General features: G+C 35.6%; 1 protein-coding gene and 1 non-coding gene across 3 annotated transcripts; both read right to left on the bottom strand.

Moving 5' to 3' along the window:
* Positions 1 to 7229: 7229 nt before the first annotated feature.
* On the bottom strand, positions 7230 to 7311 carry TRNAS-AGA (transfer RNA serine (anticodon AGA)). Its single transcript has one exon. It is a non-coding gene; the product is annotated as a tRNA-Ser (tRNA).
* A 786-nt stretch (positions 7312 to 8097) lies between these two features.
* Positions 8098 to 13032, bottom strand: LOC108489510 (probable potassium transporter 13). Of its 2 annotated transcripts, none has more exons than XM_017794109.2 (9): positions 12680 to 13032; positions 11831 to 12062; positions 11483 to 11731; positions 11175 to 11225; positions 10623 to 10883; positions 10482 to 10534; positions 10127 to 10241; positions 9512 to 9766; positions 8098 to 9425 (listed from the first exon to the last, which is right to left on the bottom strand). In XM_017794109.2, the coding sequence occupies exons 1-9, from the start codon at positions 12719 to 12721 to the stop codon at positions 8455 to 8457; spliced, it is 2229 nt and encodes a 742-aa protein (XP_017649598.1). In that variant the 5' UTR covers positions 12722 to 13032; the 3' UTR covers positions 8098 to 8454. The 2 variants fall into 2 exon arrangements, with proteins under 2 accessions (XP_017649598.1, XP_052875984.1); XM_053020024.1 differs by lacking the exon at positions 12680 to 13032 and adding an exon at positions 12435 to 12673.
* Positions 13033 to 13355: the final 323 nt, after the last annotated feature.

The raw sequence follows: 13355 nt of genomic DNA, 5'->3' as shown, positions 1-13355 counted from the left end.
TGTTAGTACTACATTACTGGCGAATCAAGGAACAGCTTTGACAATGGCTTTGACCTTGTTAACATTACTGGAAGAAGAAACCATTGTAGTGAATTCTTAGAATAATATTGTTTCTGAATTGGCATTTGCTATGAAGGTCAGTGAAAAATCATCATGATTATTTCTTCCTGGTATACTTGGCTGCAAAAGCAAACAGAATGAGATCAAAAGAAATTAAGTCAAGAATGAAGAAAACCTAGCCTTGATCGTTTGATTAATTCCACCTTTTGGCCTAGAAAATCAAAATAAAGAGAGAAGTTGTTTCAATTCAAATAAAGGGATCGTTAAGGTTAAAATATGCCATAAGTCTATTTATTTATTTTTTGTAATTTTAGAATTTAGTTTCTTTATTTATCAAATTTTAAAATTCAAGTACAATTATTATCACTATCAATTTTATTTTATTAAATTCAGGTTTATTAGGTCAATTTTTGTTACATGACTATCAAATGAGTAATTTTTTTAAATGTCCCACCAACAAATTTAATCAAAAATTAATAATATTCAATTGAATTTGAATTTTATAAAATTCATAAACTAAATAAACTAAATTTTTGCAATAAAATTAGTAATATTAACAAAAAAAAAAAGATTGAGAAGATGATAGATGTATGTATATCAACATTACTAGGTTAGATTACCTTATAGGGTGGAGGGTGGTAGCTGTGAAACAGCTTTCAATAGCATCTAACTAGGGAAAGAGTAAATTTATTTCTGAGGTAGCCACCATATCAGCAGTGCAACATCGCACTCTTTGGTATCTTCTTGTTCAAGAGTATCTTGAAAACAACAGCCTTGATCAGGCACTCTTTGGTATGATCACACTCTAATATGCTTTCATGCTTTAAAAGTTTGGGATTTGGAACCATACTTAGGAAGAATGGATTTGAATCATATGACTAACAGGTACTGTGAAAAATAAAATAGAATAAAATAAATAAAAATAAAGAACACATAAATTTTACGTGGAAACCCTTTCGGGAAAAAAACCACGGGCGAGAGAAGAAGAAAATTCACTATGTCGAAAAATTTTTTACTCAAATACAAGAGGAATAGACTATGTCTATTTATAGGCTTGCAAAGCCATATTCTAGTAGGATTGAAACACCTTATCCTAATCAATATAAAATAGATGGAGTTTAATAAGGTTTAAAACCTTATTCTAAAATAAAATAAAAGAAGTCTAGTTCTATATGGATTTTACTTTTATTTTATTTTCCATCGTATTTTATTTAAATAAGAATTTGGGTCACTTAATTCTAACAATCTCCACCTTGACACAAATTCTCAATGAACAAGTTCTTCATCGCGAACTTTCAATAAACAAGTTCTTCACCTCTTCCAAAAGACCCTTAAGGGTTTAACTTCAACAATGAACACCAACCAAGTCTAAGCAATGCTTAAACTTGGTTATAGGAAGTGACTTAGTCATCATATCTGCAGGATTTTCATGAGTGCTAATTTTGCTCACAACAATATCACCACGAGCAATAATATCACGAACAAAATGATACCGAATATCAATGTGTTTTGTTCTCTCATGAAACATTTGATCTTTTGTAAGAAAGATGGCACTGATTGTCACAAAATCTTGTCTGATTTGAAGGTCTACATTGAGTTCACTAAATAGTCCCTTCAACCAAATAGCTTCTTTACAAGCCTCAAGAATCGCCATGTACTCAGCTTGATTGGTAGACAAAGCGATGTAGTTTGCAAAGTGGCTTTCCAACTAATTGCACAACCTCCGATTGTAAAGGCGTAACTTGTGAGAGATCTTCTTCTATCAAGGTCTCCAGCAAAATCAGCATCAACATACCCTATAACTCCATCTTTAGTTCTTCCAAGCGTAAGCAAACATTAGTAGTGCCTCGTAAGTATCTTAAAATCCTTTGAAGCGCTTTTCGGTGTTCTTTACCGAGATTCGCCATGTATCGCTAAGCGCACTTGACCGCATATGATAAATCGGGCGTGAACAAACCATAGCATACATGAGAGATCCTCTGCACTAGAGTATGGAACATGTGACATGTACTCAATCTCATTATCGATTGAGGAGATAAGGCCGATGAAAGTCGAAATGGGTCGCTAAAGGAGTACTAATGAGCTTAGCACTCTGCATATTGAACACGCAAAGAACTTTCTCAATGTACCCCTTCCGACTTAGGTACAATTTACTTGCTTTTCTATCTCTCGAGAATCTCCATACCAAGTATCTTCTTTCTGGTCCTAAATCTTTCATCTCAAATTCTTCACTTAGTTGGGCTTTAACCTTTCTTATCTCTCTTTTATCTTTTCTTTGCTATCAACATGTCATCAACATAAAAAGTAGATACACAAAAGAACCATCACATTTTTCTTAAAGTAGACACAACTGTCAAAACTACTTCTTTTGAAATCATGAGAAGTCATAAAGGAATCAAACCTCTTGTACCCTTGTCTTGGTGACTGTTTCAAACCGTAAAGGGACTTTTTCACAAGCAAACATAGTCCTCTTTTTCGAGACTATAAAACCCTCTCGGTTGTTGCATGTAAATATCTTCCTCAAGTTCTCCATGCAAAAATGCGGTTTTACATCTAACTGCTCAAGCTCCAAATTATGCATGGCAACAATACCAAGCAAAGCTCGAATCGAACTATGCTTAACAACTGGAGAGAACACATCTGTGAAGTCCACTCACGAATTTGATGTAACCCTTTGCAACAAGCCTTGCTTTATATCCGGGTTCTTCAACTCCAGAGTCCCTTCTTTCTTTTAAACACCCATTTACAACGAATGACCTTTTTACCTTTAGGAAGTTTTACAAGATCCCATGTTACATTTTTGTGGAGTGATTCCATCTCCTCTTGCATAGCAAACATCCACTTTTACGAGTCTTCACGACTAATCGCCTCGAATAATTAAATGGCTCTTGATTCGCATCTATATCTTCACCACATTTAAAGCATAAGCAACTAGATCAACCTCGGCATACTTCTTTGGAGGTTTAATTTCTCTTCTTGTCCTGTTTTTGGCGATAGAGTATTGCGGTAAAGAAGCAACTCTATTCTCAATTTTGTCTTGGCTTGAGGAGTTGATTCGTATTAACGATGCTCCACTGTTTTTGGTTTTCTTTATTGGAAGAGTCTTTAAGAGATAAGTTAGGTAGCATAGCGGTTTCATCAAAACAACATCTCTGCTAATCACAACTTTTCTATTTTCAGGACACCATAACTTATAGCCTTTTACACCGACTTTATAACCAAGAAAACGCATTTAATGGATCTCGGTTCCAATTTTCCATTATCAACATGAGCATACGCAGACACCCAAAAATCTTTAAATCGAATAATTAGCGGGATTACGGACCATACCTCTTGTGGAGTCTTTTTCTCAATGGCAGCGGATGGAGATCGGTTGATCAAAAACATGCGATGAGGTCGCTTACGCCCAAAATGACTTGGTAAGTTGGCATTTGACAACATACATCGAACCTTCTCCATGATCGTTTCGTTCATTAGTTACGCAACGCCGCTTTTTTGTGGAGTATGACGAACTATCAAGTGTCTCATGATCCTTCCGACTTGCACAATCTATTAAACTCATCGAGCAGAACTCTAAGCCATTATGCATGCGGAGGTATTTTATCTGTTTTCCGTCTGTTTTTCAATCATAATTTTCCAAGACTTAAATGTGGAAAACACATCGCTTTTACGCTTCGGGAAGAACGCCCAAACTTTTACGGAAAATCATCAATAAAGGTTAGCATATAATTAGCTCCACCTCTCGAAGGCACTCGGACGGCCCCACGGATCGAATGGATATACTCCAACGTTTCCTTCGTGTTATGGATTCCTCTAGTGAATCGAACTCTCTTTGCTTCCCAAAACACAGGTGCTCACGAAATTCGGTTTGCAAATTCCTTGCCCATTAAGAAGTCCTCTTTTGCTTAATTCGCCATGCCATTCTCACTCATATGCCTAGGCGCATATGCCAAAGTTTAGTAATATCATCATCGATAAGGAAGAGGAAGCGGCAATTTGCATCATCGATATGATAGAACCACATAAAACATATAACTTGGCAATCTTTCTTTGCCCTTTCATCACAACAAGGACCCTTTGAAATCTTTAAAACCCCACTTTCAGTGTGTATCTGTACCTTTTGAATCAAGAGTACTCAACGAAATTAAATTTCTTTTCAATTCGGAACATGCCGCACGTCACTAAGTGTTCGACAACTCCATCAAACATCTTAACTTTAATTGTTCCAACACTGCGATTTTACATGAAACATTATTTCCCATCAAAACAACACCTTGAATCTTTGTTTCATAAGTTGTAAACCAATCCGATTGGGACTCATGTGGAAGGTGCAGACTGAATCAAGTATCCACTCCTCGCTTACTTTAGAATCATTGATGAAGCAACTAGAAGTTCACCATCATTGTAGTCTTCTACAACATCACTTCACCGAATTTTCGGTTGTTTTCCTTTTGATTCGACCTCCTTTTAATCTTATTTTGTAGCTTATAGCACTCAGATTTAATGTGCCCTTTCTTCTTGCGAAGTTGCAAGTTTTACCTCTGTTTGAAGATTTCGATCTACCCTTAGATTTACCACGAGGATTCCGTTCTCGTGTTCTACCACGATCATCATCAACATTAGGTCTTGTCTCCCACGAACAATGAGACCCTCTCCCCGAGAGTTGGGTTTAACCACAAGATGCTTCATCTTATCATACGAGGTTAAAGAATCATAAACCTCATCAACTGTGAGAGACTCGCGGCTATATAAAATCGTGTCTCTAAAGGTTGAATAAGGCAGGGCAACGAACAAAGTAGAATCAACCCTAGATCTTCCTTATCATCTTGAACCTCCATAGCCTCCAAGTTTGAGAGAATTTCTTTAAACACCTTGTTAAGTGTTCGTGTCTGACGCACCTTCCTCCAAACGATGAGCATAAAGACGACGCTTCATATGCAACTTGCTTGTTAGAGTTTTCGACATACATATTTGTTCTAGCCTCTTCCATAATGCGTGGCGAGTTTTCTCTTTCATCACATCTGCAAAATTTCGTTGGACAAATGCAGATGTAATTGTGTTAATGCCTTTCGATCCTTACGCTTCTTCTCTTCATCATTAATGTCGAAGGCATCTTATCTATCCTAGCGGGCATCCTCTAGATCCATCGTGCAAGAAGCGCTTGCATCTTAATTTGCCACAACGCAAATCGGTGTTGCGATCCAACAATGAATTTCATACTTCAAAGACGCCATTACCGTGATCGAGATGAATAACCGGAAGCTCGATACCAATTTGTGAAAAATAAAATAGAATAAAATAAATAAAATAAAGAACACATAAATTTTACGTGGAAACCCTTTCGGAAAAAAACCACCAAGAGGAGAAGAAAATTCACTATGTCGAAAAATTTTTTACTCAAATACAAGAGGAATAGACTATGTCTATTTATAGGCTTGCAAAGCCATATTCTAGTAGGATTGAAACACCTTATCCTAATCAATATAAAATAGATGGAGTTTAATAAGGTTTAAAACCTTATTCTAAAATAAAATAAAAGAAGTCTAGTTCTATATGGATTTTACTTTTATTTTATTTTCCATCGTATTTTATTTAAATAAGAATTTGGGTCACTTAATTCTAACAGGTACTTTACAGGAAAATCTGATGATAAGCATTTCAATTTACTCCATTGTTGTTTACTTTTACTGAACAACTTCCGATTATGTAACAATGAGTATAAGAAATGAAAAAGAAAATCAAGGCCAAGTTATCTTACTGACTGGGATTTTAAGGATTTAACAGGTATAGATTCCCTGCATCTGAGAATAGCGACAACCATAATCGAAACAGGATTAGCTCAAGCCCAGACGTAGCTCCAATTCTATCTCCAGTAAATGTTAGTGATTTCAGTGACATTACTGAAGGAAGGTGAGAGGTTTATGTTGTCTCATTAAGACATAACTTTGCTATCTTTTGTAGTTGAAAGAAAATCACTGACTTACATGTATATGTTAGAAAATTTGTTTTGGATGCATTTCTTTGTATAAATGAAGTTTGTGCATGCCCCTCTTATGTGCTACATTATTGGCAACATTCGAGGAAAAAGAAACCATTGTAGTTAGTTTTTGAGTTAGTTTACTAGGATGTTAAAAGTGAAAAATAGATGTAAATATTTGTTTTTGGTTATTAATGTTTCTGTGTCAATAGTAGTATCAGGAAATATTGTTCATTGCAACTTCATGTTAAGAAGGTTGTGGAGCTAAATTTGGAGATGTCTTGAAGAGCATAGTTTGGAAGCTCAGATATGGACATTGTTAAGAATTTTACTTCTTAAATTTTCTCTCAAGTACAAGTGTTTTTTTGTCTTTCCCTCTTCTCATTGATCAAATTACTTGCATTTAAGTTTGCAAATAGCATTCTCCTTGTTAAAATAAGTTACGTTCACTATACTACTATTATATCCATAATTTTCATAATTTCTCTCCCATTACCCACTACAAGTAACTTGAATGTGATTTGATTACCCAATAATACATAACACGTTCTTATGAAGTAACCCACTTCACTTCTATGTTTCATAAAATATATCACTTGTTTTATAATCGTTCTTTAAAATAATTTCCTTTACAAGGCTTATAAATAGAGGCTTGAACGTTTCATTTGGGAACTTTTTGGATTGTTTATCAAATTTAGCACTAGAAAATCCTCTTTGCAACTTCTTTTCCATAAACAATCATCGTAACTCTGATCCTTCTCAACCCTTTTTTGTGTTCACGATGATCATCTGCTCAAACACTTGGTTGCACTAATATATAGATTGTGATTAAGAATGAACAAGTCTAAACCCTAATTTCTTTTATTTATTTATTTTGGTGTACAACATAAATTAATTAAATATTTTTAAACAAGTTATTTGGACGGATGAGAAAAGTAGGTCAAAATATGCTTAGAAGAGACCTTAGTTAGAAAAATACCTTTGCTCCAAAAAGAAAGCTAAGGCAGCTCAAAGGGAATTTATCATTATCCTATATGATATTTGTCATCCTTTGGATGCCATGTAATGACAAGGAACAAAGAGAAACAAGAACAATGGCTGCTCAAGCACTAGGCCGTTATCCTCAGTCACAAAGATAATGGTTGCAGTTGCAGCCACAGGCAACAGCAAAGCAATAAAAAGAAATATCATTCGTGAACGGCAGGATTCGAACCTGCGCGGGCAGAGCCCACATGATTTCTAGTCATGCCCGATAACCACTCCGGCACGTCCACCACTTTGTCCGCTGCTTTTCCTTTTACAATTTTAATACGTTAATTATTAATTCACTTTTCTGCTGGAAACACTGCCAGCCAAGCCACCAAAAATTAGCCGTTGCAGGATTGAACGTTTAGCTGTGCAGACGACCGTTGGCAAAAGAACATTATTAAGTCCCCACCCACTCTGCCTTTGGCCCTCCTTTTTATTTAAGAAGCCAAAAACCTCTATAAATATTGTCTCCCAAAATCCTCTTTCAGACAAAGACAACAAACAAAGAATTTTTGCAGACAGAAATTCGGCAAGAGTTTTGAAGTGAAGATGGGTATGGTTGTAGTCATCTCTCTGCCTCTAATCATCTTCTGCATATTACTTGGTACCGGATGTTTCTTCTTTGGAAGAGCCAAAGGTAGACAAGATTTCCGCACCAACCCTCAGGTTTATGGTGTTCCAGCTCCGCCGCCCGGTGCACCAACCACCTTTTTCCCATCTCCTCCACATACCAAGCCCCCGCCGCCCGTGGCAGCAACCACCTCTTTCCCATCTCCTCCACACACCAAGCCCGACAACTTAGCCAATGTTTAATCAAGTCATTTCAGAATTGAAGTTACACACACCCAAGTTCCAAGATTGGATTTTATATCTGGGTTCTTTTGAAAAAATTGATTCTCTTTGTTTTCTTTGTTTGTATACCTGTGTGAATTTTTTTAAGACATGTCGTGTTGGTTGGTGTATATTGGTTGACATGTAAAATCAATAAGATTTATAGAAGCTATAAATAAATCTATACTAGTTCAAGTTGCTTATGTTACAAATTCTTTGTACCGCAAAAACTTTGATTAAACAAACGAAAAGATGTTACATTAAAGATGGGCCGAGCAAGATCGCTTTCCTTTTTCTAACTCATTAACTAGGGTACAATCACAGTTAGATAGAATTACATGTTTGTGTATTCATTCCTAAGAGGCTAAATCTATTAAAAAAAAAAAACTGTGAAGAAATTCTAGAATTACATGCCTTAATTACAAACAGTGTTAAATCTCAGGCAGTTAGCTTGAATAAGTTATTTGCAGCTTGCATTTGTGCCCAGCAGATCATTTCTCAATGAATTATCAACCTCTATAGAAACCATATAGCCTTCTTTAAAATTGCGTTGCGATTTACACTCGATAAACCATTCCAACTTCGATCAGAGAGGTGTGTGGAACCCCAAGGGCTATTGCAGGGTGCCTACAGTTCTGTCTCAAGAACCCGTAAACGATGTTTATGGCAAACTTCTTCAAATACGAAGATGTATCGCATGCCAAAACACAAGTGCTACCCATCATATATGCCAGACCAGATTCCCTGGCCTCTCTCAGATCTTCCAATTCCTTGCTACATCCCACACCACGAAATCTCACTGTTTTCTTACTTGATTCACTACTAACTACATTCTCAAAACTTGAAGCAGTAACATCGTCTGACGGACTTGATTGCTGCTGATTTGTGGTTTCCCATCTGAAGGCTTCACCATCATTGTTGCCATTCCGTAAAAACTCTGCTACAGTTTCAATCAGATGATTCTCAAAATCATGAGTATCATTCCTTTGATCCTTGTAGCCGTATCTAACAACACATTGAAAGAGACGGAACTCTGTTGGGCCAATACGACTGATAACAAACCGCTGGTTGGCAGGAACTTTTGGAACTGTAAGAGATTGTACCGTAACAAATACAAGGATACGATGAAAGGCAGGAAAGTTGGTGACAAAATGGGCAAACATTGGGGGGACTCCAGTGGCCACATTTGAGTAGATTAACCCTATCCCAGGAACTCGATTTATCCCCAGGTTTGTGCCCATGCTTAGAAGCATGTCCAAGCAGACCCTGTTGTTCAACTCATAAGCTTGTTTCTTTAGAGTACCGTAGTGCCATATGCACATCGTAGACAGTAATATTAGTGACAAAACCAGAGGGCACCAACCCCCTTTATGAACTTTTGCAAGGCATGCAGAGAAGTAAAACAACTCCACAGATCCGAAAACTATGACAAATGCTAGAGCTCCTAAAATATTCCTCTTCCACACCATAACTATAACCAGAAACATCAAGCAGGTGGTAACCAACATTACAGTGATAACCGCAAGACCTAAACAAGAATAATGAGTCAAAATTGAATGTGAGTAAGCTGCAGGGAGAAGAGAGGTATAAGAGATAGAGCACCCAAGATTGTACCATATGCATTGCCTATCATGTCCGTATCCCTATACCCAACCAGAACAGCAAGGCATAAAACCATCAAGATCCAGTTCACCTCTGGTATGTAGATCTGCCCGTGTATGTGGTTTGATGTGTGTACCACCTTGACACGTGGGAAGCACTTCAAAGCCCTACACTGGCTGATTACTGAGAAAGTACCGGAAATAATTGCTTGACTCCCAACCATCGCTGCAAGTGTTGCAATGATAAAAACTGGCCAGAATACAACCTCTGCAAAGTGAAAGGAGGAAATTTGATATGAGATTATGCTCCAAACCCCATGTAATATGTGATAATAATAGAAAAAGTACCTCTTATTTTCAGCCTTATGGGTAGCATTAACATTCATCTATTCCAGCAAAATAAATAACAAGCAATAGCATCATTAAGAAAATTGTGTAATTTGATTGAAGCACATATTTAAAAATTTAAGTAGTCCCAACTTTTTTTTTTTCCGCTCGGAAGTAGGCCAGCCTAGAACAGGTATCATTAATATATAAGGTTTACATGTGACTTGCGACCAAACAAAGCAGAGAAATAGCATGAAGCACTCTCGAATGAAATATTACAAGACTTCTTAATTGGATTTACCAGGGATTGCTTTATAGAAGCTTTTCTGAAGGTCCTCTTTGTGCTTGGAGAGATAGGCAGCCTCACCCATGTATGCCAAAACCAAGCAAGGGTATACAATAACAGTAAATGCAATCTGTTCATTAGAAACATATGTTAATACAAATAAAAAAGGCATATAATTAATGGTCATGCTTTGAAGTAAGAAATAGGCAAAACAGTCTATACAAACCACCCAACAAACAAAGATAGGAAACAGAGAGATAAAAGAATATTCACAAAGACTTTTACAATATTAAGACAAGCAAAGTAGATAGGATTGATGTTTCTCATTCTTTTCCAATTTATTCAAATACAAGCACAAGTAAGAACTTACCCGGATTGAAAGTTGGGAAAAATGACCAAGATCAGCAAACATGGCCTCAGCACCTGATATAAATTGAAACAAGGAAATTCATTATTATAACCAATATTTAACTTAAAGAAACATGTTTAGCAAGAGGGGCAACTGACAAACCTGTGATGCAAAGAACTATGCCTCCAAGAGAACTCCATCCATCTTTTCCAGCCTTTTTGTAAAAATTATATACATAATATGGTGACAGAGCACTTACTACATGTGGGTTCCAGTATATTGTGTTGTAAACCCCAATAACACTAATGCAAAAGAGCCATGCTAACAAAATCGGAGCAAAAAGAAATCCAACACTACGAGTCCCAAAATGCTGAAGTGCGAACAGCCCCACCAAAATCACACCAGCAATAAACACAGTATAGTCTACATGAGAGAAGCTAAATTAAGGATATGCATAAACAACATTTTATCAAAAATTAAATTAACTAAATTATCTCTCCATTTAAAAGGGAGTTATGGAAACCCTTGTTTGAATGTAATTTGTAAATAAGCATTCCTGCAAATTTCCAACTAGTAACTGCAAAAAGGCTGGCAGGCTTAGCTTGTAGATATGAGTGTGTGTGGATGTGCAATTAGGAACAACTTGAGTGACTCTGAATCAAAAGTAAAGGAATTGTACGCTATAAGGAGACGGAAAATGCTAATTTGACTTACTCTCATGAAGAGAAGGAGCTTTAATTCTGATGCCATTAACTGCAGAAAGAACTGTATAAGAAATGCATATCATTAGTAAATGCAAGAGTAGATCAAAAAGGAGTAGACAGTAGTTAGCAGATAAAGCAACAAATGCAACTTTTTGTTATAAGTACATTGATCAGCATGTAACATTCATATAAAATTTCACACAATTTATTTGCAAAAAAACATCAAATGCACTGTAAAATATATCTAACTCCCAGATTCATCCTCCTGTAAAAAAAATAAAGGAAATTTAGTTCAAGTCATCCAAATAGAGAGAATACCAGACATTGATGGGGTTAGGATGCCATCACCAATAACCATGCTAGTCCCCAGCAGCACAAGTAGAAGCAACACAATCCGAGAACTATGATACTTATCAAAGAACTCCTTTAAAATAGAACTAGCAACAGTCTCCTTCCTGGGTAGTCCAGAGTTATAAGCAGATATGTCATCGTCAGATGCATCAGAAGCACTCAAGAGACCCAACTTTGCACGCCGGCAAAGCAATGAATATAAAGCAAAAGTTCCACCTGCAGGAATGAGGCCGCCTTCAGGAAATCCTTAAAAAAAGTGCAGATAAACTTTTCTCAATAAACAAGGTAATAAAATATGCAGGTCTTTGAAAGCACCTTCACCATTATCATCTGCCCCTAACACAAATATAATGTACTTGCATAGAGGGATTAGAGTCAAAGTCCAGAAAACCAAAGACAGTACCCCAAGAATTTCATCATCTTCCTCATGAAGCCTTAAACTCCCCGAAAACGTGCTTTTGTAAACATAGAGTGGTGAAGAGCTCAGATCACCATATACAACACCAAAACTCTGATAAGCAAGACATAAAGTAGCCTTGTAAAATTTCTGCATGTAAAACAAGCATCAAACGTGTTAGCGTTTCCTCATTCATTATCATTTCTTGAACATAATAAAATACGCCTTCATGCTATATTATGAATCTAAAAATCCCCAGAAAATGGAACATCAGGGGGAAAAAAAGCATGTCAACAAGTTAAGCGCAGGAAGCAAAATACAATTTTACTGCTACAAGAACTCCAAATTTTCATAGAAATGTAATATTTATTCAAAACACAACGACAAACTAGAAGGAAAAGAGAACAAATTGACAAGAAAAACCAAATTCAATAATATTTGAACAACAAAGCAAAAAAAAAAAACTATAGTGAAATGTAAATGAAATTTAAAAATTCAAAACGGAACGTAAACTCAGCCTACTAATAACATGTAGTTCACTTTTGATAACCTATAAAAAAAATCAACATTAACAGAATCAGAACTCCCATCTTTTCTTTCATATTTTCTTAGCAAACAAACGAACATTTAAAAAACTACAACAACTAAAAGAACCCAATTAAAGACAAGCACCCAGATTTAAAAAAAAAAAAGGGGAAAATTAAAAATACAAACATCAAAATCCCAAAAAATGGAAAACTTGAAAGGTAAAAAAAAAAAAAAAGTACCAGCCGAGACTCCCGGGTCACAGACCCGGCTTCCGGATCCATAAAGCAGTGTGTCCTTTTTTATTTTTTTTTTATCTTTCCTAAGAAAGAACGGTTCCAAAATGGGCATTCAAAGGGAAAATGAATGGGAACCCTAAACTCCAAAAAAATCGAAGAAAAGGGCATAAAGATATGGAAGAAAGAAGTTGTAAATGAGAAGAGAAGGCAAAGGGAGTTGTAAAATGGAGTGTTTTTTTTTTTGTTGTTTTAAAAATTTTTGTTCTAGAGAGAGGAGAAAGAATGAGTTGGATTTGGAGAGAGGCAGCAGATAAAAATATAATAAAAGAAAAGGTGTCAAGTAAGGAACAGTCACCTTTTCCATTATTTATTTGTTTATTTACTTTTTTATAATTTTTTAAGGACGCCAATTAAAAAACATACTTATTATCTGTTTGTTTCCCAAGAAAAATATTTTTAGAATGTTGAAATTATATTATTCATTTGAGTTAAAATATAATTTATTATTGCATTAATTTATAATTTTATAATTATTAAAAATAAATTTTATTATTTTCAGAGAATTAAATTATAATTTTATAATCTATTAATTTATAAATTTATATTTTTGCTCCTAAAATATATAATTATTTTATTAAAATTATTTTCGAAACAAACATATTATAAATTATATTTGACA

The sequence above is a fragment of the Gossypium arboreum genome, chromosome 10, assembly GCF_025698485.1.
Source record: "Gossypium arboreum isolate Shixiya-1 chromosome 10, ASM2569848v2, whole genome shotgun sequence".
NCBI lineage: Eukaryota > Viridiplantae > Streptophyta > Magnoliopsida > Malvales > Malvaceae > Gossypium > Gossypium arboreum.
This window is presented reverse-complemented; position numbering and strand designations above follow the sequence as displayed.